The sequence below is a fragment of the Giraffa tippelskirchi genome, chromosome 3 (genome assembly GCF_054371585.1).
Source record: "Giraffa tippelskirchi isolate mGirTip1 chromosome 3, T2T-mGirTip1v1.2.pri, whole genome shotgun sequence".
Taxonomy (NCBI): Eukaryota; Metazoa; Chordata; class Mammalia; order Artiodactyla; family Giraffidae; genus Giraffa; species Giraffa tippelskirchi.
The window spans coordinates 64,342,853-64,368,091 of NC_137277.1; the positions used below are offsets into that span (position 1 = coordinate 64,342,853).

General features: G+C 44.4%; 1 protein-coding gene across 2 annotated transcripts; it reads left to right on the plus strand.

Moving 5' to 3' along the window:
• The first annotated feature begins 2,204 nt into the window (after positions 1 to 2,204).
• Positions 2,205 to 21,637, plus strand: PTPN18 (protein tyrosine phosphatase non-receptor type 18). Of its 2 annotated transcripts, XM_081583135.1 has the most exons (15): positions 2,205 to 2,356; positions 4,388 to 4,496; positions 4,765 to 4,841; positions 4,921 to 5,016; positions 5,122 to 5,160; positions 16,632 to 16,700; positions 17,430 to 17,492; positions 17,710 to 17,852; positions 18,254 to 18,320; positions 18,399 to 18,476; positions 18,564 to 18,653; positions 18,912 to 19,000; positions 19,961 to 20,169; positions 20,608 to 20,682; positions 20,896 to 21,637. In XM_081583135.1, exons 1-15 carry the CDS (start codon positions 2,264 to 2,266, stop codon positions 20,961 to 20,963), a joined length of 1,365 nt encoding a protein of 454 aa, XP_081439261.1. In that variant the 5' UTR covers positions 2,205 to 2,263; the 3' UTR covers positions 20,964 to 21,637. The 2 variants fall into 2 exon arrangements, with proteins under 2 accessions (XP_081439261.1, XP_081439262.1); XM_081583136.1 differs by lacking the exons at positions 4,388 to 4,496; positions 4,765 to 4,841; positions 4,921 to 5,016; positions 5,122 to 5,160.
• The last annotated feature ends 3,602 nt before the right edge of the window (positions 21,638 to 25,239 follow it).

Below are 25,239 nucleotides of genomic sequence, written 5' to 3' on the forward strand. Positions count from 1 at the left end.
CCGACTCTTTACAACCCCATGGACCGTAGCCCACCTGGCTCCTCTGTCTATGAGATTCTCCAGGCAAGAATACTGGAGAGGATAGCCATGCCCTTCTCCAGGGGATCATCCTGAGCCAAGACATGATACTCCTCCCACCCTGCTTCCAGCCAACCAAAAGACAGAATCCCTCAAGAATAGACAAAGCACCACAACAGGACAGAGAGACAGGCAGTGGAAAGACATCCTACTACCCAGTCAACTATCCAGCCAGACCTTCAGCTTGACAGACTTAACTCTGCCAGTAGGAAAGACCCCAGCCTATCAGAAAGGTGCTCAGGATAGACAGATGTCCCCTAAACCAGGGGGACAGATAGACATGGACAAACACACCTTCAGCCCCTAGTGGAACAGAGATCCCCCAACTAGCCAGAACCATTTGCTGCATTAGCTGCCCTGCCTCCCAGTCACCACCACAGATGTGGAGGGCTCACTGACCCTCAGTGTTGCCTCTGCTCTCCAGGTCGTCCGTTTCCAGTGACTGTTGACATCCAATGACATTCACTACTAGCAGGTTCAGAAAGCCCTTTTGTGATCCGCAGCGGATGTTCCCCCTTTACTCTGGTGTCCACTATCCCCAAATGATTGCTGTCAGTGTCCATGATTACTTAGGGGCTCAAGCGTCTCTGTGACTCCTCCAGTGGACCTCCATATTTTCTCCAAGTTCACTGATGCTTCTTTATCCCACCACCCTGAGTCCAACAACAGCCCCTAGACCATCCAAGAAATCTCAGTGATTACACTGACATTCACTGTCGAGCCCTGGTTAGGGGTCCTCAATGGACTTCCCTGACTCGTTTGATCCCTCAATTACTTAGTAAACTAACACTCCAAGTCCCACTGGCTCCCTGGTTACTTTCAGTCTCTCACTGACATCTCCCAGTAACTGCCACTGACATCTATTGATAGTCTCCATGAACATGCAAGGAACTCTCACTGGCCTGCAGTGAACTCACAACGTCCATCCTCGGTGGTCACTACTGACCTTTGAACTTTCAAAGATGACAGTGAGTCAACAGTGACTCGATCCCTCAATAAGTGAAACATTCCTACTGATCTGCTTTTTGCCTTCAGTCACTTAAACAGATTGGCAGCCTACAGCCTGCAGCCCACGAAAGAAAAATTGACACATGAAATAAAATTTAAAGTCTATAAAGTTTGGAATACAGCCATGCTCATCCCTTTACATACGGCCTGTGGTTGCTTTCACCCTGCCTGTTGAAGTTGAGTGGCTGGGACAAGAACCAGAGACCCGAGTCCTTTTAGAAACAGTTTGCCTGTCTGTGACAACATTCTGATAACTCCCTAATGAATTGGGTTCACACTCCTTACCTCCAAAGTGAAGGATGGGCTAGCCCATCTACACTGACCGGCCCTTGGCAGGGGCCCCTGGCTCCTCCCTACTCTCTCCATCCTTATCCTTGGTGGCCCTAGGGCAGCAGCCGTCCTCTGGCCTTCTCCCCATTTTCTGAAGACGAGAGTATGAGGATGAAAAAAAAAAAATCCTCAAAAGCGTTTAGAACATCTAGACCCCTGGAGTCCACTCCCAAAACCTCGGTTCTCAGTTTCCTGGAAGTTTTATACGGCTTGAGATTCTCAAATTAGGATGATCCTGGCTCCCTCAGCTCAAAAAATTCTTTCTCACAGCTCAGGTGCCCGGGTGTCATTTCCCCCCGCGGCTACTTCTCCCAACCTCCCTTGGAGTCTGCCCGAGCGCAGAGCGGGGTAAGGTCTCCACCCAGGGTTTTCCGGTCAGGAATTTCAGCTCGATCTGGGCAGCCGTCTTTACTCACAGCTGACACGCCATCCTGGTTGGGATCCGGACACAGTCCATCTCCCAGAAGACCGAGCCCTGGAGGCCGGGCGAATGCGTGCAGCCATCTGCCCTGCCAGGGCGTGGACCCCGGGCCCAAGCTAGAGAAGGTGTCCAAAGGACCACAGGGACTCAGCCAGCCCGCGCGGAGACAAAAAAATGGAAGCGCCGGCGCAGTTTTCCAGCCCCACGCACAGCCAGGGGAACCTGGCGCCCCTAGCCCGGGAGCCTGTGGGCGGGGCTGGGGCGGGCTCTGAGTGTCATTGGCCGAGGGGCGCGCCCGGTCTGCCGCTGCGCACTCCCATTGGCCGGCGAGATCTGAGGCGGGGCCTCGCTGCCTCCGGCGGAGTCTACCCTAGCGGAGAGCGCGGAGCACCACAGGTAGACTGTACCTCACTCCCAGGCGGCACTATGAGCCGCAGTTTGGATGCGGCGCGGAGCTTCTTGGAGCAGCTGGAGGCACTGGGCGGCAGGGATGGGGTGGTCTTCGCCGGCGAGTTCAGCGTGAGTGGGCGAGTGTGGACTGCTGAGCTCCTGCTCCTCGCCCTGGACAGTCCGGACTTCTGTCTGTTCTTCTGTGCATCCTGCTGCACTTTGCTTCTCTCTCGGCGTCCAGGGTCGTCTTCTCACTTCGGGATCTCTCTGTTTCTCTCTCCCCAGCACCTCTCTCTGTCGCACTCTCTCCCTGCCTGTCTTAACCCTCTGCCTGCAGAGCCCCAGAGGGCGAAGTCCACAGCCGCACACGCCCTCGGGTCCCTGCGCCCTAGCTGAGCTCCGGGTATCATTGGGTTGCTGAGCGGAGAAGGCGGGCGCTCACGCGATGCCCGGCCACTCCAGGCGACCCGGTGGTCACTGTCACTACTGTGGTCCTGGGGAGGGAGAGGCTGGGAAAAGAGGAACCAAGAGGCCCCGCTGCGGTTAGGGTGAAATGTGGACCTTGATGACTAAACTGACCTGAGGATTAAAATAGCCAGTGTGGGTAAACCGCGCTTAGCACATCTTGAGCGCTTTCTTTATAGGCGCCTTTGTCACTAGTTATAAATAATCCTAAACTTCACAGTGGGGTAGTGCAAGCCATACTTAAGGAGTGATAATGCAGCAGCGTCGTAGGCATCGCACTGTACAAGTACTGAGATATTTTGAATATAATAACATAGAACCGTGTTAGAATCATATATGGGGACATCTCAAATTTAGAAATGTCTGATAAATATATGTAAGTAATAAATGACTATATAATCATTAAGTACAATAGAAATAGAGAACAGATTTATGAAATAATTGTATTAATAAATATAATATATATTATTATAATATATATAAATATATATAATAAAATATTATATATATAAAATATATAGTGTATATGTATAAATATGGTCATAAACTATATTTTACACCTTAATTTCATAGAACAGTAGAATAAACATAAATACTCATTTATAAAATGAGCAGTTATTCAAGTTTCTCAGAAACAATGTAATAAATAGATAAAAGTATAAGATAAATCTGTTTATACAAATATAAAATAAATATTAAATATATGAAATGTGTAATAAATGCAGAATATATAATTTATTCAATATGAAAATGTGCATAATAAATGTAAACACATAATACCCAGGTAGTACATGACATCATGTCCGTCCAGGTCTGGGTCCAGTCTGGGACAGTGAGCAGTGCTGAGGACCCCTATGCAGAAGCTGGGTGGTGAGCAGGGCCAGTTGCTGGAGGCCACCCTCCTGCAGTTTCCTGCACTCACAGGATCTTCCAAGGCCTCTCTGGGCCTTGGTTTCCTCATCTACATAGTAGAAATATCCATAGTGGTACCCACTGCAGAAATGTGTACAGGAAGACTTAAATGACCTACCTGGTAGGTGTAAGAACACTTAGAATGGTGGCTTGCACTCATGGTGGCTTGGTAGGTGTTATTTATTATTGTCATGATTATGAATACCTGATGATGATGGCAACACTATTCACTGATCATAATAATCTAACAGTATTAAAGCACCTAATAGTATCTACATAAGTAATGTTATACATTTACTTCATATACATTGTATTTATCCTCTTGTGTATCATGTTTGTTATATTAAGTACATAATATATTACAATTATTGTTCACGATAAGGTGTAAATACACACTGAGGGTACGAGGACAGATGCTCAGAGGTCTGAGTTCAACACTCACTCACCCACTTCCTGGGTGGCACTTTCAGAAAGTCACTCACACATGTGGTGCCTCAGCTTTCTTACCTGCACAATGGGGAGTCAATAATACCCACTTTGGAGGGACCTTGCAGATAGTTCAATGCCCTCACACAAGGCTTAGCGTAGAGAGGGCACTCTGAATGGCTACTGTTATTGAATCAATATAATTAGTAAGCTCTACCCTATCTGGAGGCAGCACTCACCTTTCATAGGCCACGTGCCGCATATCCCTGTGAGAGCCTCAGTGTCCCAGGACTCTGATCTGGCTCCTCTCTTACTCTCTCTTCCCACCCCCGAGTCTTCTTGCGGTCCTCCCACCAGGACATCCGGGCCCGCTCAGCCGCCTGGAAGAAGGAAAGCATGTGCTCAACGGAGGCCGGCAGTCGACCCGAGAACGTGAGGAAGAACCGCTACAAGGATGTGCTGCCTTGTAAGTCGGAGGTGGGGGTGGGGCCTCCGGAGGAGTCAGTGCCCTCACCCCGTGGAATCCAGGTGCCAGCCAGGGTCCCTGTGTCCTCCTGGGTTCCCAGAACGCTCCCTCCCAGAGCCTTGCAGTGGCTGCACTTCTCCCCAGCATCCCACGAGTGCACCTCGATGGGATCTCCCAGGTGTGCCATCCCCTGCTGGCTTTCATTTGGGAGGCAATCAGGGCCCCTGTCATCCACAAACTCCATGTTTCTCACTTCTCCTCCTGGCAGACGATCAGACACGAGTGATCCTTTCCCTGCTCCAGGAAGAGGGACATGGCGACTACATCAATGGCAACTTCATCAGGGTCAGCCTGGGAGTCAGGAAAGGGGCAGAGGTGGTGGAGGTGACAGTGGATTCTCTATAGTGAACTTAGCCTTTACCAGGGCACAGACGGAAGCCAGGCCTACATCGCCACACAAGGACCCCTGCCTCACACCTTGCTTGACTTCTGGCGCCTTGTCTGGGAATTTGGGGTCAAGGTCAGCTTTGGGGGAGGGGGAGGTGTGGCCAGTATTCTGGGTCCTCCCTTGGCCTTGATAACTGCACCCCCTAAACTGATTCTCCTCCCTTACCCCTATCTCTAGGTCATCCTGATGGCCTGTCAAGAGATGGAGAATGGACGGGTAGGTGTGCTCAGCCTCTCGAGAGCATGTCCTTATGCAGGGAGACAGGAGAACTCTCATTAGCTCTTCCCTGATCCCATGACTCAAGGGACTGGTTCTTGGAGTGACCCCCACTGTAGCTCTGCCAAGCCCACTATTACTGGCTTTAATTTTTTTTATGATCTTTTTCCTTTTATTCATGGGGCTCATCCCTCCAATGTTGGCAACCCTCTCCTGCTGGTCTTCCTGCCCCATAGACCATAAGGCCCTATAACTGTGGCTTCCCCAGTACAACTCTGATGTCTTTCCCCATGTTTCTTCCACTTATTCACTATGCTCCAACCACTGGGGCCTTTGTTCTGCCTCAGGTCCTGTGCTTTGTCTGTTCCCTCTGCCTGGGACATTTTTCTCCTTGGGCTGCTGCATCACCACCTTCAGGTCTTGGCTCAAACGCTCCTTCCTCAATGAGATCTTCCTGGAACTCACCCCATTTGAAAATCCCACTCTTCTTCCCTGGTCCTACTTTCATTTTTCTTCACAGTTCTTACCAGCTTCTGAATGAAATATAAGATAATCTACAAATGCATTATGTATATTGTTTATTCTGTCTCCCTGAGTAGAAGGAAAGTTCCAGGAGAGCGGGGATCTTTGTTTTGCCCATAAGCATAAATTAGTTACTCAATAAATGTAATTCAATATTGAAGGCACATGGTTTCTGCATCCTGGCCTGCTGGGATAGCTGGCTGATCATGGAGTCTATGCAATCTGTAGTGATGTACATTTTTCATCCCTAATTTTGATAGTTGTGATATGTCTTTCTCTCCTGGCTATTCGGTCTGGCTAGAATAAAGAAGCAAACTTTTAACTGTTGTACTAAATCTGTCCTGCTGCCTGTTTTTGTAAACAAAAAAATGTATTAGAACATAGTCATGCTCATTGGTTTACACAGTGTATACATGCCACAATTGTCAAGTTCAGTAGTTGCAAGTTAAGTAGACTGTATGGCTCACAAAGTCTAAAAGATTTATTATCTGGCCATTTATAGAAAGTTAGCCAATCTCTAGGCTAGAGGGTTATTAGTTTTATTTTTTCAAAGAAGCTGCTTTGAATTTTATTCATTTTCTCTGTTTTTAAATTTTTATTTCATTAATTTCTTTTATCTTTATCATTTCTTCTGGTTTAGGTTTAACTTGCTCTTTTTTTTCTAGTTCTTTAAGCTTAGATAATAGATTTGTGATTTTTATCACATGTAAGTAATGTCATTCATTTTTCTCTATACACTGCTCTAGCTACATTTCATAAACTATGTTGTCTTTTTTTTTCCAGTTAATTTAACATGTGTTCTAGTTGCCCTTGTGATTTCTTATTTGACATGGTGTTTGACCACGGCTGTGCTTAATTTCCAAATATTGGGGACTTTTCCATGTATCTTCCTGTTACTAAATTTCAGTTCCATTGTGGTCAAAGAACAATTTAATATTATTCCAGATGTATTGAAACTTGCTTTGTGGCCATGAATACAATCTATCTTGGTAAATGTTTTGTGTGCACTTGAAAAGAATGTATATTCTGCCTCGTTGAGTATTCTATAAATATCAGATCAAATTGATTGTGTCTTTTTGAAAGACACTTTAATCTTTTATGTATTTATTGTATCTTATATATCTTTACTGATTTCTTTTCTCTAAATGTTCTGTCAGTTCCCAATAGGAGTGTTGAAACCTTCAACTGTTTTATAACTGTCAATTAGTACAAGCTTGTCAATAGTATTACTCAAATTGTATTATTCATATTTTTTTGTCTCAGTTCAGTTCAGTCGCTCAGTTGTGTCCGACTCTTTGCGACCCCATGAACCGCAGCACGCCAGGCCTCCCTGTCCATCACCAGCTCCTGGAGTTTACCCAAACTCATGTCCATTGAGTCGGTGATGCCATCTAACCATCTCATTCTCTGTCGTCCCCTCCTCCTCCTGCCTTCAATCTTTCCCAGCATCAGGGTCTTTTCCAATGAGTCAGCTCTTCACATCAGGTGGCCAAAGTATTGGAGTTTCAGCTTCAACATCAGTCCTTCCAATGAACACTCAGGACTGATCTCCTTTAGGATGGACTGGTTGGATCTCCTTGCAGTCCAAGGGACTCTCAAGAGTCTTCTCCAACACCACAGTTCCAAAGCACCAATTCTTCTGCGCTCAGCTTTCCTTATACTCCAACTCTCACATCCATACATGACTACTGGAAAAACCATAGCCTTGACTAGATGGACCTTTGTTGGCAAAGTAATGTCTCTGCTTTTAATATGCTGTCTAGGTTAGTCATAACTTTCCTTCCAAGGAGCAAGCGTCTTTTAATTTCATGGCTGCAGTCACCATCTGTGTGATTTTGGAGCCCAAAAAAATAAAGTCAGCCACTGTTTCCACTGTTTCCCCATCTATTTGCCATGAAGTGATGGGACCGGATGCCATGATCTTAGTTTTCTTAGTTTTTGAGCTTTAACCCAACTTTTTCACTCTCCTCTTTCACTTTCATCAAGAGGCTCTTTAGTTCTTCTTCACTTTCTGCCATAAGGATGGTGTCATCTGCATATCTGAGGTTATTGATATTTCTCCCGGCAATCTTGATTCCAGCTTGTGCTTCATCCAGCCCCGTGTTTCTCATGATGTACTCTGCATATAAGTTAAATAAGCAGGGTGACAATATACAGCCTTGACATACTCCTTTTCCTATTTGGAACCAGTCTGTTGTTTGTTCCATGTCCAGTTCTAACTGTTGCTTCCTGACCTGCATACAGGTTTCTCAAGAGGCAGGTCAGGTGGTCTTGTATTCCCATCTCTTTCAGAATTTTTCACAGTTTATTGTGATCCACACAGTCAAAGGCTTTGTCATAGTCAATAAAGCAGAAATAGATGTTTTTTTGTCTACTTGTCCTATTATTTGCTGAAAGAGGAGTGTTGAGATTTCTAACTGTAATCTTGCATTTATCTATTTTTTCTTTCAGTTCTGTCAGTTTTTGCTTAAGGTACTTTAAAACTATAATTGAGTGCTTATACAGTCAGGATTATGTCTCCTGATAAATCAAGCCTGTTTTCAATATGTAATGTCTCTTTTATGACCCTTTCTCTGAAGTGTACTTTGGTATTAATATAGCCATTTAAACTTCCTTAGATTAGAGTGTGTGTGATTATCTTTCTTACTCTCTTACTTTTTAAAATCTGTGTTCAATTTCTTTTTATTTTTTGTCCATACCGTGAGGCTTGAGGGATCTTAGTTCTCCAGCCAGGGATTGAACCTGTGCCCCCTGCAATGGAAGCATGGAGTCCTAACCCCTGGACCATCAGGGAATTCTTCATTTTTATTTTTAAATTGTTTCTTATAGCTGTCATATTGTGGATACTTACTTTTTTAATCCAATCTGACAATCTCTGCCTTTAATTGGTGTAGTATTTAATGTGTTGGGCTTCCCTGGTGGCTCAGATGGTTAAGAATCTGTCTGTAATGCAGGAGACCTGGGTTTGATCTCTGGGTGGGGAAGATCCCCTGGAAAAAGGGAATGGCTACCCACTCCAGTATTCTTGCTTGGAGAATTCCATGGACAGAGGAGCCTGGCAGGCAACAGTCCATGGGGTCGCAAAGAGTCGGACATGAATGAGCGGCTAACAATGTATTGGAGGATTCACTGGTGGCTCAGCAGTCAAGAATACACCTGCAAAGCAGGAGTTTGATCCCTGGGTTGGGAAGATCCCTGGAGAAGGAAATGGTAACCCTCTGCAGTATTCTTGCCTGGAAAATCTCATGGACAGAGGAGCCTGATGGGTTACAGTCTATGGAGTCTCAAGAGTCAGACAAGACTTAGTGACTAAAGCACCACCACCTTTAATGTGTCAGTGATGTGTATAAATCTATGATTTTGCTATTTGTTTTCTATTTGTTCCATCTGTTCTTGTTCCTTTCTTCTTTTCTGTCTTTTTTACTGAGAATTTTTATGACTCCATTTCATAGTCATTATTACTTTATTAGTTTTACCTCTGTATTATGCGCTTGTGTGTTTAGTGAAATATGTACTTATCACAGTCTGTGTTCAAATACTATTATTATACCATTTCAGGTAAAATGTGAGAACTTTACAACAGCATATTTCAATTTTCTCTTTCTATGCTTCAGGCTATTGTTGCCACAGGTTTAGTTCTAAATTTAAAATATACTACACAACATACTGCTATTATTTTCATATAGATTAAAAAAAAACTTTATTGAGATATTATTCATCCATCTAAAGTGTGCAATTCAGTTGTTTTTAGTATATTCCTGAGTTATACAACCATCACCACAATTAAATTTTAGAATATTTTCATCACCCCACAAAGAAACCCTGTATCCATTAGCAGTCATACTCCATTTCCTACCAAACTCCATCCTAAGCAACTACTAATCTATCTACTCTATTAGATTTGCCCACTCTGGACTTTTCATATGACTGCAATCATATGACACGTTGTCTTTGCTGAGTGGCTTCAAACACTAAGGTAGTGTTTCTAAGGTTCATGCATAGTGTAGCATGTGTTGACTGAGCCACCAGGGAAGCCCATGTCAATACTTCAGTCCTTCTTGTTGCTGGATAACATTCCATTTTATATTTCCATGACTCAGCTGTAAAGAATTCACCTGCAAAGTGGGAGACCTGACTTCAATCCCCGGGTTGGGGAAGATCCCCTGGAGGAGGTCATGGCAACCCACTCCAGTATTTTTACTTGGAGAATCTGCATGGACAGAAGAGTCTGCCGGGCTGCAGTCCATGGGGCTGCAAAGAGTTGGACATGACTGAGTGACTAAGCACATACAGTAAAATCACTTTATAAAATTTGAGCTATTTCCACTTTTTGGTGATTATGAATATTGCTGCTATAAACATTCATGTGCAGGTTTCTGTGTAGAAGTATGTTTTCATTTCTCTTCAGTATATACCTAGAAGTGGAATTGTTGGGTCATACGGTAAGCTTTATTTTTAACATTTTGAGGACCTGTCAAACTGCAATACATTTCAACCAGCAATGTATGAATCTTCCAATTTCTCTACATTCTAACCAACATTTGTTATTTTTGTCTTTTTCATTATAGCCATCCTGTCGGATATGAAGTGGTATTCATTGTGTCTTTCTTTTTTCAGTTGTGATAAAATATACATAACATAAATTTTTCCATTTTAATGATTACAGATATACAATTTAGAAACGTTAAGTACATTCACAATGTTTCAAACCATTATCAATATCCAATTCCAGAACTTGTTCATCATCCAAAACAGAAACTCTATCCATTTAATAATTACTTCCCCTTTACTCTTCCTGCAGCTCTTGGTAGCCTTTATTTTACTTTCTGGCTTTATTAATTTGCGTATTCTAGGTACCTCATATCAGTGGAATCATACAATACCTGTCCTTTTGTGTCTGACTTATTTCATTTATCATGTTTTCAAGGTTCATCCATGTTGCAGAGCGTATCAAAATTTCATTCTCTTTAAGGCTGAATAACATTTTGTTTTACATTTGTATCACATTTTGTTTATCCATTCATTTGTTGATGGATATTTGGGTTGTTTCTACCTTTTGGTTATTGTGATAATGCTGCTATAAATATTAATATATAAGTATCTGTTTTGAGTCCTTGTTTTCAATTTTTTGGGGTAGTAGAATTAATTACTGGATCATGTGGCAACGCTGTGTTTCATGTTTTTGTTTTGTTTTCCACAGTGGCTGCACCACTTTATATTCTCACCAACAATGCACAAGGGTTCCATTTTTTTCCATACACTCACCAAGATATATGTTACTTTTTGGTTTTGTTTTTTAGCCATCCTAATGGGTGGGAAGTGTTGTCTCATGGTTCTGGTTTGCATTTGCCTAATGATGTGGATTTACCAAATATCTTTTCATGTGCTTATTTTTCCATTTGTATGTCTTCTTTGGACAAGTATTTGTTTAGGTCCTTTACCATTTTTTAATTGGATTATTTGTCTTTTTATTATTGGAAGAATTCTTCTGAATACAAGTCCCTTATCAATATATGATTTACAAATATTTGTCTCATTGTGTGGGTGTCTTTTCATTTTCTTTACAGTGTCCTTTGAAGCACAAACATTTTATAAGTTTGAAGACTTCCAATCTATTGTTTTGATGTGCTTTTGGTGCTGTTTCTAACAAGTCATTGTCTAACCAGAGGTCAAAAAGATTTACTCCTATGTTTTCTTCTAAGTGTTTTATGCTTAGGTCTCTGCTTCATTTTCATTTTGAGTTAATTTTTATATATGGTGTAAGATAGGGGATCCAAATTCATTCTTTTGTTTCTAGATATCCAGTTGTTCCAGTACTACTTGTTAAAAAGACTGCTCTCTCCACTGGATGGTCTTGGTCCTTTGCTGAAAATCAGTTGACCAACCATACATGTAAAGGTTTATTTCTGGACTGTCAATTCTATTCCATTGATTGTAGTACTATGCCAGTACTACAACATATTGTAGGTTTGTAGTTAAGTGTTGAAGTCAAGAAGTGTGAGTCTTCCAAATTTGTTCTATTTTCAAGATTGTTTTGTCTGTTCTTGGTCACTTGCTGTGCAGAAAAGAGTTAACATAGCAAGCGTAGTGCTTATGCTTAGAAAGGCCTTCCTGTAAGGTCGGCTCTTAACTGGAAATCCGATTTCCAATAAGAGTGGCCCACTTTGCCTGAAGTATTTATATAAGCAATGTGTCTAAGTGACAGTATGTTTATATGATACCTGCTTTCCTTCTGGAGTCTGAAGTTTTGGCCCATGCTAGTCAGAGGTGCCTACATACCACATAGAGTCCCCCAGTAAGAACCTTGGGCACTGAATTTCTAAGGAGCTTCCCTGTGGACATTTCACATGTGTGGTCACAACTCATAGCTGGAGGAGTTAAGCACATCCTAAGTGACTCTACTGGGTGAAGACCCTTGGAAGCTGGCACCTTGTTTTCTGCAGACTTCACCCTGTGTGCCTTCTCCCTTTGCCAATTTATTCTGTATCCTTTCATTGTGATAAATTGTAGCCATGAGTACAACTCTGTACAGAGTCCTGTGAGTCCTCCTATTGAATCATCAAACCTGAGGGCAGCCTTGGGTATCCACAACACATTTATTAATGTTAACATATTAATTTTAAGATCAGCTTGCCAATATCATCAAAAAGCCTAGGATTTTGATAAGGATTGCACTGAATCTATCAGTTCAGGGTAGATATTGCAAACAACAGTTTTCTTTACATGAAAATACAATTGATTTTTCTGTATTGATTTTGTATTCTGAACCTTGCTGAACTCACTTTTTAGCTCTGATATAGTGTGTGTGTGTGTGTGTGTTCTTCAGGGTTGTTTATATGTGATTTCTATAGGGCTTTCCCAGTGGCTAGAATCTGCCTGCAATATAGGAGACCCAGGTTCGATTCCTGGTCAGAAAGATCCCCTGGAGAAGGGAATGGCTACCTGCTCCAGTATTCTTGTCTGGAAAAATCTGTGGACAGAGGAGTCTGGCGGGCTACATTCCATGGGGTCACCGAGTTGGACACGACTGAGCGATTAACACTTTATCTGATATCACTTCTATATATAACATCATGCTGTCTGCAAGTTGAGATAGTTTTGTCTCTTCCAATCTGAGTAACTTCCCTTTCTTTCTTCTTCCTTCCCATCTTTTTTCTTTCCTGTCCTTTTCTTTCTTCTTCCCTCCCACCTCCTCTCCTTTCTTTGCTTCTTTTTTCCTAATTGCACTGGTTACAACTTCCAATATGAAATTGTTCAGAAGTAGAAAGTGCAAACATCTTTGTCTTGTTCCTGATCTTAAGGACAAAACTATTCAGTCTTTCACCATTAAGTGTTAGGTTGGCTATAGGTTTTTTTTAGATACTTGTTGGTTTTGCTTTTTAAATTACAATGAGGAATTTCTTTTCTATGTCTAGTGCCTTTCATGTTTTTATTATGAAAAGGTACTGGATTTTGTTCATTTTTTCTGCATCTATTGAGTTGGTCATGTGTTTCTGTTTTATTTTCTGTTATTATGTTATACATTGATTGACTTTCATATATTGACTTTCATATCTTGAACCAATCTTGTGTACTGTGTATAATCTTTTGTTAATGATTCTTCTGTCTATATTCTTGAGATGTTGAATAGTTTTCTTGTGATATCTGTCTGGTTTTGATACCAGAGTAATACTGGTCTCATAAAATATTCCTTCTTGAAATTTTTGGAAAAATTTGTGAAGGATTGCTATTCCTTCTTTTTTGGTAAAATTCACTAGATTATCTTTTAAAGGTGTTAAAAATGAGAAATACCTTTTATATTTAGCTACATATTTGCCTTTTTCTTTATTCTTCATCCCTTTGTGTAGGTCATTATCCCACCTGGGATCATGTTTCTTTTGTATAAAAAGCTTACTTTTTTTTTGTTAAAGAAGAAATCAGAATTTTATTTATTTATTTTTGGCCTCACCATGCAGCATGTGGGATATTAGTTCCCAACCAGGGATCAAACCCATGCCCCCTGCAGTGGAAGTGCAGAGTCTTAACCACTGGAACACTAGGGAAGTTCCTGAAAAGCTTACTTTAATATTTCTCATAGTGCAGTTTTGCTTATGATAAAGTCTTTCAGCTTTTGTCTGAATTTTTAATTTTAGCATTTTTAGGGCATAACACCATTGACCTCTGGCTTGCAAGCTTCTGACAAAATTGTGCTGTCACTCTTATTTCTCAAATTTAATGTCTTTTTGTGTATGATGGTTTTAAGATTTTTTTTTTTATTATGATTTTTCAGCAATTTGTTCATGATCTAACTTGGTGTTAATAATCCTCGGATTATTCTCCTTATGGTTCACTGACCTTTCTGGGTCTGTGGGTTCATAGTTTCATGAAATTTGGAAAAATTTGCAGCTATTATTTCTTCAAAAATAGTTTCCATTCTCCCCTCTCCTCTCCTTCTGAACTCCAGGTACACATACATTAGGCCACTTGATATATTTCCACAGATATCTGATTCTGTTAGTTTTTTTCCTCCACTTTTTCTCTTTTTCATTTTTAATAGATTCTATTGCTATGCCTTTGTGTTCACTGATCTTCTGGTATCTAATCTGCTATTAAAAAAAATTACTTATTTATTTGGCTATGCCAGATCTTAGCTGTAGTACTCAGGATCTTCAGGTTGTGGCATGAGGGTCTAGTTCCCTGATCCAGGCGCCCTGTGTTGGGAGATGGAGTTTTAGTCACTGGACCACCAGGGAAGCTCCTAATCTGCGATTAGACAGTGAATTTTTTTTCATATTCTTTTCCATTATGGTTTATCACAGGATGCTGAATATAGTTCCCTGTGCTATATAGTAGGACCTTGTTTATCCATTCTATATATATATAGTTTGCATTTGCTAACCCCACACTCCTGATTGTTCCCTCCACACTCCCTTTTCCCCCAGTAACTGCAAGTCTGTTTTCTGTGTTCGTGACTCTGTTTCTCTTTTGTAGGTAAGTTCATTTGTGTCAGATTTTAGATTTCACATATAAGTGATATCATATGGTATTTGTCTTTTCTTTCTGACTTACTTTACTTAGTATGATAATCTCTAGGTCCATCCATGTTGCTGAAAATGGCATTATTTCATTCCTTTTTTATAGATGAGTATATTGTGTGTGTGTGTGTATACATACATCTCCTTTACCCATTCATCTGTCAGTTGACACTTAGGTTGTTCCCATGGCTTGTCTGTTGTGAGTACTGCTACTGTGAACACAGTGGGCACGTATCTTTTCAGATTAGCCCAAAAAATGCCCAGGAGTAGGAATTCTTGATCATATAGCAACTCTTTGTAGTTTTTAAAGAACCTCCATATTGTTTTCCATAGTGGCTGCACCAATTTACATTCCCATCAGCAATGTATGGGGGTTCTCTTTTCTCCACAACCTCACCAGCATTTGTTATTTGTAGACTTTTTAATGATGGCTATTCTGACTAGAGTGAGGAGGTACCTCATTGTAATTTTAATTTGCATTTCTCTAATAATTACCAATGTTGAACATCTTTTCATGTACCTTAGATAGTGAATTTTTTATTTCATATATTTTATTTTTCCTCTCTAGAAGTTCCATTTAGGTCTTTTTTATATCTTTTTTTTTCACCACATTCATGTTTTTTCTTTTCATCTTTGAACATGTTTGTAAAAGCTGTCTTAAAGTCTTTGTCTGCTTTTTTCCTCATCTGTATTGGGTCTTTTTCTATTGACTGACTTATCTCCTGGGTGTAGGTCATATTTTTTGCTTCTTTGTATATCTAGTAAATTTTTATTGGATGCTTAATATTTTATATTTTACACTTGCTAAGTTGCTTGGGTCATGTCTGACTCTTTATGACCCTATGGACTGTAGCCTGTCAGGCTCCTCTGTCCTTGGGGATTCTCCAGGCAATACTGGAGTGGGTTGCCATTTCCTCCTCCAGGGGATCTTCCCAGGGATCAAACCTGAATCTCTTATGTATCCTGCATTGCCAGGTGGGTTATTTACCATTAGTGCCACATGGGAAGCCTAAATTTTACACAAGTATTGATAAATTTTAGATCTTGTTATTTTCTTTTAAAAAGGAACTTTTTTAAAAAAGTGTTGGAACGTTTTTTGGAAGGCAGTTATTTTTGGATATTTGATCATTTTATGGTTTATTTTTAAGCTTTTTAAGGGTACATCTAAAGAAGCCTTTATTCTAGAACTAAGTTCATTCTACTTACTAATGTGTGGTGTCTTGTTCCTTACTGAATGCCCATTTTAATCAATCAGGTCTCCACTCTGGCTGGAGGAAATGTAAATTATTTCTGTTCCATTGTGAGCTCTAGGAAATGTTCATCTTATAGTTCCATAGCTATTATGCTTTCATGGGACGTTATTCTTTCCTAGCTTCCTGGGGTTTCATATCATAATAATCTGTGCCCAGATTATTATCAGCTAAAGACTCAAGGGGACCCCATGCAGACTTCTGGAGTTCTTTGCTTTTGTTTGCATAGTACTGTTTTTTCAAGAACTCTGTCTCGGCCTCCCTGAGCCAAGATTTCTGGTTTCTCAACTAGTGGGATCATCAGACTCTTCATGGTCTGCAGCCTGGTTACTGCCTCTAGGCAGTAAGCTTGGGAACTCATAGGGTTTCACTCATGTGTTTCCCTTTGTTCAGTGATCACAGTCCTGCAAATGCATGTGGACCAGTGTCTGAAAATAGTGGCTCATACATTTTTTTCCAAGTTTTTAGTTGCTTACAGTAGGAGAATATTCTGGACAGTCTTCCTCCTGCACAGTCAGAAGCTCACATCTCCACTGAGTCTGTGTTTAATCTGATGAGATTCTGCTGCTCTCCGTGCTTCCACCAGCAAGCTGGGCTGTCCCAAGGGGTTGTATACATGTTAATATGAACTCTGAGGCAGACTCCCCCTCTTCAGTCCCTGCCCTTTTCCCCTTGTCTTTTGCAGAAAAAGTGTGAGCGTTATTGGGCCCTACAACAGGAACCACTGCAGATTGGGCCTTTCTGCATCACTCTGGTGAGTTGGGGCAGAGGTGGGAACAGCACTTTATGGAGTCTTGGATTTTGTCTTTCACAGAAGATTCTGAGTGGAAAGCTTTTGGGCTGGGCTTGAAAGGATGAACAATTTCCCCACAGTCCCCCTCACACTGCAGGGAGCTCTCTGGTATTAGCATGCAAATAGTCAGAACTCATTATACACTGATTTTGCATTTTAACTACTATCATGGTTATCTCTGCAAATATAAATGTACCTGGTTAGGTTCTTAAAATTCTTATTTCCCTTACCATTTCAAAAGAACTCAGAAAAATCTCTCATAGGTTATAAAAACAATTGGTACTGATAAATACAAGCAAACTTTTGTTTTAAAACAAAAGACATTTCTTTCTTTCACTGTAAATGAGCTTGTTGGAACTAGCTCATAGTTTCTCTTTCTCCCTTATGTAAAATGTTTCCTTCACAGAAGTCATGGGGGATATTTGGACTAAATGAATTTTTAGAAACAGGTGTTTCTTTTGGGGGTGGGGTGGGGGGAAAGGACTGTGTTGCACGACTTGCAGGATCTCAGTTCCCTGACCAGGGACTGAACCAGGCCGTGGCAGTGAAAGCCCAGAATCCTAACCGCTAGGCCACCAGGGAACTCCTTTTTAAAAATTTTTAATCAGAAATACTGTTTCCTGAAAATGTGTCTTTTGGCACCTGTGATCTTTTTTCTCTGCCCTCTTCCCACATGCCCCATATCCACAGACAAGGGAGATGTGGCTGAATCCAGACATCACACTCAGGATCCTGCAGGTCACCTTCCAGAAGGTACTGAAAGGGGAGGAGGAGACTTCCACATGGTGAGAGCTTCCTGTCTCGGCTTTCTTATCTGTCAAATGGGCATTAACAATAGTACCCTTCTCTTTAGTTCTTATCTGTTTCATTTACATGGAAGATGTGGAGAATAGGGCTGACATGAAATAGTTGCTCAATAAATGCTTTTCTTTCTTTTTTTATTCTTTGCCTCTCATTTTCTGTGTTTCAGGAATCTCGCTCAGTGTCCCAGCTGCAGTATATGTCCTGGCCAGACAGAGGGGTCCCCAGCAATCCTGATCATGTGCTCGCCATGGTTGAGGAAGCTCGGCACCTCCAGGGATCTGGTCCCAACCCCCTCTGTGTCCATTGCAGGTTTAATAAATGGGCTTTATGGGGATCTGGTGAGACAGAGTGGATGCTAGTTGGGGAGGGAGGCAGGGAAGAATAGCGCAGGACTTGGAGCCAGTCTTGCAGTTTTTCGAATGCCTATTTTGAGAAACCTGAGGCCACACTTGGTAAATTTGCAACTGAAATTGTCAGTATTTATTGAGCACAGACTGTCTGCTGGGAAATAAGTACACAGCTGATGCTAAACAAATATCAGCAATTAAAAAAGTTTTTCCTTTCAAATTATAACCTGGGAAACCGGGAACCAAAAAGTCCTGCAGGGGCCCCTCCATTAATTAAGCCCTTCACCCCCCACCCCAAATGTCCCCTTTAAAATGGGTTTCAGGAAGGCCCTGATTGAGCTTATTCTGATTCTTACTTGTCAGTGCTGGCTGCGGGCGAACAGGTGTCCTGTGCACTGTGGATTATGTGAGACAGTTGCTTCTGACCCAGGTATGAAGAGGGCATGCACGTGAAGCATGCGTCCTGTGCCCACTAGGTCCTTCTCATGTGCCCGTCTCTCTGCCCTAGATGATCCCACCTAACTTCAGCCTCTTCAATGTGGTCCTCGAGATTCGGAAGCAGCGGCCTATGGCCATACAGACAGAGGTGTGAGCAGGGTCTCCCCATTCCAAGGACACATCCCTCCTGTTCTTGTCTTCCCTTCTCAATGACCTGTCTTCCCCCTTACCCTAGGAGCAGTACAGGTTCCTGTACCACACGGTGGCTCAGATGTTTCTCTCAGCGCTACAGAATGCCAGCCTTCATTACCAGAACCTCAAGGAGGTACCAAGGCCCCCTTCCAACCCTCAGAGACCAGGACCCAGAGCAGGGGTCTATGGCCACCACTATGGCAGCATCTAGCCCTTGGACTCCTTCCAGTAGCAGGGACTGACTCTGATATCTACCTTTGTCATCCTCCTTGCTTCCTTATCAGAGTGTCTCCTCTTAAGCTCCCCGCACAGAGACCACAGTGACCTCTACTAGGAGCCTGGACAGTGTCCTCTGAAGCCTCATGCCCTTCCCCTCCTGTCTTTCCCCCAGAACTGTGTCCCACTCTACGATGACGCCCTCTCCCTCTGGCCTTCCCAGACCCTTAATGCCATCGCCTGCCCATCCAGTGGAGTCCTCAGGTACCTAGCCCCATCCCCGGAGTCTTCCCTTTCCAGTTTCTTCTTCTTGGAGGCTAGCCCTTTCCTCACCCTTGAAACACTGGCGCCATCCTTGTCGTTCAGTTCACCACATATTCACCAGCCCTTTCTCTGAACTGAGCTCTGGGAGCCTTTCCGAATATGATTCTTCAATACCAGAGATCACACTGCCTCTGTCCCTACCCCTACATTCCCCCCAAGTCATTAATTCAGCAGATATTTCTTGATGCTGCCCAACTGTCAGGCCTTGTATCTGGTGCAGCAGACTTCAGCCCTTGGTCTGAGACCAGCTCTCCATTTTGAGACTTTCCCTTCCTTCCCTTTAGATGTCACTTCCTCATTCATTTATTCAATAAACAACTACACAGAAATGACCACTCCTCACTAACACCTCGGAGAAGGCAATGGAAACCCACTCCAGTACTCTTGTCTGGGAAATCCCATGGACGGAGGAGCCTGGTAGGCTGCAGTCCATGAGGTCGCTAAGAGTCGGACACGACTGAGCGACTTCACTTTCACTTTTCACTTTCATGCACTGGAGAAGGAAATGGCAACCCACTCCAGTGTTCTTGCCTGGAGAATCCCGGGGACGGCGGAGCCTGGTGGGCTTCCGTCTATGGGGTCGCACAGAGTCGGACACGACTGATGTGACTTAGCAGCAGCAGCAATAACACCTCGCCCCGTTCACCTGCCAGCTGGGCCCTTCCTGCATCCACGCAACCTGCTGGGCCCTTCCTGCATCCACGCAACCTGCTGGGCCCTAGGGACACAGAAATGAGACCCCCTTCCCCAGAGACCAACCGCCTGCCTCTCCGCGCTCCTTCCCTGCGTGCCGCCTCAGGCGGGAAGGAAGCCGGTGGTTCGCTCGCCCAGGGAGCTGCCCCCTCCCTCCCCCGGCCGGGCGCTGCAGTTTCACTTCCTCCCCGCCCTCCCCACCCGCAGGAGCATCTCGGTGCCCGGGCCCCCGGCCCTCTCCATGGCCGACACTTACGCGGTGGTGCAGAAGCGTGCGGCCCCCGTGGGCACCGGGGCAGGCGCAGGCGCGCGGCCGCGCGGCACAGAGGACACGCCACTCTACAGCCAGGTGACGCCGCGCGCCTGGCGGCCCCAGGCGCAATCTGAGGACGCGCGCGGCGCGCAGCCGGGCCGCGGTAAGTCTAGGAGGCCGGGGGGCGGAGCGGGGTTGGGTGGTCCCCTACCTGTTCCTACCGATCCTCCGTGGCTAGGTTCTGGAGAGCCTGGAGGCCACGATGACCTCCCCTCCCCCCAGCTCGAGTCTGGCCGGGGCACGCCCTGGAGGGCTGAGGTTCGGGCTTCCCTGGCCATGCTTCTAGGACTGTTGCCTGTCCTCAGGTCACACCCGGAAGCGTCTAGGGCCACGCTGTGGTCTCTGGCCCCGCCGCAGCCTCTGACCCGGTCACCTGGTCTGGGCAGAGGACTCCGTTTTGGTTACGCCCCTGGCCACGCCCCTGCCCACTGGGCTGGGACCCCCAGCCCCCAGCCCCCAGCCTGCCTTCTTGGGCAGGGAGGATGCCGGAATTTGAAGGGCCGTCTGAGTTGACCTGTTCGGGCTGATTTTCTGCCCTCAGTTCCTGTTGACGAAGGCCTAGCTGGGCCTGGCGCCTATGAGGACGTGGCGGATGGAGCTCAGACTGGTGGGCTAGGTAAGTCAGATAAACTGGGTTGGTGGGGCCGTGTGCAGTTGCGACGGGGGTGGGGCGAGGATGGTGGCAGGGGACTCACGCCCTCAGAGCCTGGTGGATGTGGCTGCAGCAAACCAGGAAGGCCTGGAGGCCTGAGAATGATTTTCCACCGGTTGCCTTCCTATCCACACCTCAGCTTCTCTTATGAGCCTTATGGTGCCCTTCCTCTTCCAGGCTTTAACCTGCGCATTGGGAGGCCTAAAGGACCGCGAGATCCGCCTGCTGAGTGGACCCGGGTGTGAGCGCTGCGCCCCTGCCTGTCTGTTGCTCCGCATGGATGCCTGGACTGCTGAGGGTCATGCTCTGCTTTATGAAGTGTTGGGAATGGGGGTGCTGGGCTGAATCAAAATAAACGTTTCTTGGCGTGGAAGATGTGGGGCTTTGCCTTAGTGATTATAGCATTCAAGGCACTGAAACCATGTTCAAGTCCCTGTGTCCTTATCTTTTGAAGTAAAATGCTGACTCAAGAGTTAATGATTTGGAAATGTGAAGATGTAAAAACAAAGAATAGTTGTTGAGCTAGGCAACTGGTAACAATTTAGACTATAATTCTACCCCATAGTGGAATCACTGAACTCCCAGTTTCCTGAAAGGGATAGATAAAGACCTGACACACATTCCTAAGTTGTTTTTACAGGAAGCAGACTCCCACAAGATAAAAACTGCTGACAACAAGAACATAGACCCTAGACTGGTTGAAACCAGAGGTTGAAGATGCTGAAACTTCACCTTGATGCCAGCCAATCGAAGGACTGTCCATGAGCTTGGTCCGTGATTACCCCCTGCTCCTTGAATACTATAAAACTCCTTACTGCCCCCTCTAGGGTGGGTCACACAGTATTCATGGCATTAGCCCACCGTGGCCCCCTTTGCCTGGCAAAACAATAAAAGCTACTCTTTTCTACTTCACCCAAAACTGTCTCTGCATTTCTGTTTGGTACCAGTAAACAGAGGCCAAGTTTCAGCAACACCATGAGACTTGGGGAGGTAGTTGGGTGATGATGACTGGTGAGGTTACACTGAGCATACTCAAGAAGAAACTCAACCCCAAGGGCCTGGTAGGGCCCCCCGTTGTGAAGGGGATGATGGATAGATAGACTTCTGGAGACCACTTGAAAGATTGGTTCATTTCAGTATCTGAGACTCCCTCACTCAGACATTCAGCTTACAATACAAAGAGATGGATGGACCCTCACCCCCCACTACCATTCAGACAGATGGAAGCCAGGCGTAACAACAGCCAAGCAGACTGATTTCAGACAGACAGGTTAAGGATATCCCCAGATGGGTAAGCAGACAGATGGAATTCCAACCTGGACAGGCCATTCCCCTAGACAGCCAGAGCTTCAGAGGGACAGTCCATTCCATGGGTAGACCTCCAGTCAGGGAGAGTGACACACCAACAGCCTAACAGACCACCCCATGCAAAAGAGATCACCACAAAGACAGACCCTCTCCTCCGGCTAGGTTGCTAGACACTAGCCAGACAGACCCTTGGCCAGACAGACACCCAGACAGCCATAAACAGATCCTCAGCTGAATAGACACAGATGTTCTCTGAATTAGACAGACTTTCAGCTACACAGACCTACCATGTGGGCAGACAGACTGACAGGCATAATCACACGGACTTCCAGGTAGCCAAATGTACTCCAGTCAGGCAGATATCAGCCACACAGACCTTTGATTGCACAGACACTTCACCTAGCCGGGCAGACTTCCAACTAGGCAGACAAGTGGACAGACTTTACCAACTCACCAACTATACAGAATCCATATTTTGGCAGACAAATTGATATATCTCCTGCTGGGAAGACAGCCAGGTGGACTCCCAGGTGGTCAGCTGGTCAGATAAGCAGATGGATTCTCAGATAGAAAAAGCCACATGAGTCAGATGGACCCCCCACTATACAGACCATCTGGCAGTGGGACATACACTGCAAATCCTTCAGGTAGATGGACTCCCTGCTAGCCAGATGGGCTCCTAGCCCTCAGATACATAGGATCCCATTGGTTGGATGTACCCCTAGTTGGACAGGTAAGATTCTCAGCCATAGTGAGACACCATCCTCAACCAGAGAAATAGATGGATTGCAAAGCAACTGGCCAGTTATATCCCAAGTTAGATGAAGAGACCCCAAAACCAGATGAACAGGTAGACTCCCATCTGGACACATGAAAGGACTCCAACAAGTCAGACCCCTAGCTGTTTACACAGGCTGCTAGCCACACAAGCCCCAGCCCTTGAGCTGGACAGCAGATGCACACAGATCACCAGCTTGGCAGACAAATCTGCACTCAGCAAGACAGCCCACTAGCCTCACAGTCAGATGTACTGACCTCAGACTGATAGACTGGTGAACCTTCAAGTAGACTCAGCTGGGAAAATAAGCCCCAGACAGACCGACTGCCAACTTGAAAAGATCCTTAGACAAACCCATAGCACAGACATGCAGACCTCCAGCCCGAAAGACAGTAGACTCTCAGTGAGCCACACAAAGCTCTATCTGGACAGACAGATGGGTTATCCAGCCAGATATATAAAACCGTCAAACCAGACAGAACACAAGGTAGACAAAAAGATGAGTAAATTTACACATGATGCTCCAAAACCCCGATCCTGCTCTGTGAGCCTCCCTCCCGACATGATCTTCCTTCTGGCAGTGTCTGTCCAACAATGTTAGGTTTATCTAGGTGGATGGCCAGCTATTCTTCCCCAACGCAGTATGTCCCCCAAGCTGTTGGAAAGCTACCCTGAGTCTGTGATGAGCACAGACCACCACCTTCCACCTGCCTAACCAGGCCACATCCCTCATACAGTAACTATGAGAATTCAGTGAAAGATAATATAAAGAGCCTAGCCTCTGCTCACGGAGAAGGCGATGGCACACCACTCCAGTACTCTTGCCTGGAAAATCCCATGGACGGAGGAGCCTGGTAGGCTGCAGTCCATGGGGTCGCAAAGAGTAGGACATGGCTGAGCGACTTCACTTTCATTTCTCACTTTCATGCAGTGAAGAAGGAAATGGCAACCCACTCCAGTGTTCTTGCCTGGAGAATCCCAGGGACGGTGGAGCCTGGTGGGCTGCCGTCTGTGGGGTCACACAGAGTCGGACACGACTGAAGCGACTTTAGCAGCAGCAGCAGCAGCAGCCTCTACTCAAGAAATGTTCAACCATAATTAACTCCAGGCCCCTGCATTCACTATAGGCACTGAGACAAGTCATTTGCCCTTTGAGTGTTGGTGGAAGGAGCATGAAATTTGCCTTCCTTGACCACAACAGTGCTTGTTGAGAGTGACTCAGCTTTTCAAGTGTGTATAGTCTATGCACAAGAAGCAGTTCAACCAGCAGAAACTATGAACTGCAGAGAAACTAGGGAGTCCCTAGCTTAATGGGCAACAGGTGAAAATTGGAGTAATCTTGATTTAAATAGGCAGAAAGGAGGCCCTAGAACTGCTAGTAGCAAAGAAGGCTGAAGATGTGGTTTAGAGTGTAAACCAACCTCAGACAGAAACATTGTCATTGTGCTCTGGAGACCAGAAGGGGAAAAAGTAGTGTCTCAGGAGACACGGAGCTGATGGCAGAAGGAAGAGGCGTCTTCCCATCATTTGATTGTTTCTTTAAACTAAGTTGGGCTATATCATAATGATGAATAGCTTGGAGTCAGTCACTTACTAGTGTGATCTTGAGCAAGCTTCTTAATTTCTCAGTGCTTCAGTTTTCCAGTCTGTAAAATGGGGGCCATAAAATTATATTTATCATATTGTTGCTACATATATAACTGTGTGCCTCACTCTTCATCACTGTGTACACTGTTCATTGAACCCATGGTAGGCGAGGCACGGACTAAGAGGCTCGAAGAAAACTCAAGGAGTTCTAGGAACTGCAGATACGTTTATTCTCCCTGACTGGCACAGCAACTGTAGCAGCAGACATGCTATATTCTCTCCTCTTGTGGTTGACCCAGTGGACACAGCCATAATGCATCTTCACCACCATAATGCAGCCAGAAGGGCTTTCAGGTGGAGCTTATATATGCTTACAGAACAAAGTAGCCCGTGGCCAAGAGAGTACCTCACATGTACCTCACAGTGATGTGCACACACAGTGCTATTAGTGATCTCAGCTGTCATATAATCATTATTTACAAAATAATGCATCTTGGCTACTTTGCTCCTACACTGTGAATCTGGATTTTTACAATAAACACAGGAATATTTCTTAATTTTTTTGATTATTCCTAGAATAAAACAGAATTCCATGTAGTTGAGATGATAATATCAAAAGCTCTGCTTGAGTCATGGGAATTCCCTGGTGGTCCAGTGGCTAGAATTCTGTGCTTCCACTGTAGGGGGCACTGGTTTGATCACTGGTCAGGGGACTATGATCTCAAAACCAAAACCAAAACCGAAAACATGTACCTAAGACAAAAATTAATGAAAGTAAATTTAATTATATATTCTCCTGCTTAAAATCTAGTGGCTGTAGTCTTCAATAACTGTTGCATTTTAAATCA

What these genes read in the sequence shown, in the direction of transcription:
- PTPN18 (XM_081583135.1), top strand. Translation starts at nt 2,264, where the DNA reads ATGAGCCGCAGTTTGGATGCGGCGCGGAGCTTCTTGGAGCAGCTGGAG. An exon ending in CTACAAGGATGTGCTGCCTT is followed by an intron (nt 4,497 to 4,764) that starts GTAAGTCGGAGG and finishes TCCTCCTGGCAG; the next exon opens with ACGATCAGACACGAGTGATC. An exon ending in GGCCTTTCTGCATCACTCTG is followed by an intron (nt 16,701 to 17,429) that starts GTGAGTTGGGGC and finishes CCATATCCACAG; the next exon opens with ACAAGGGAGATGTGGCTGAA.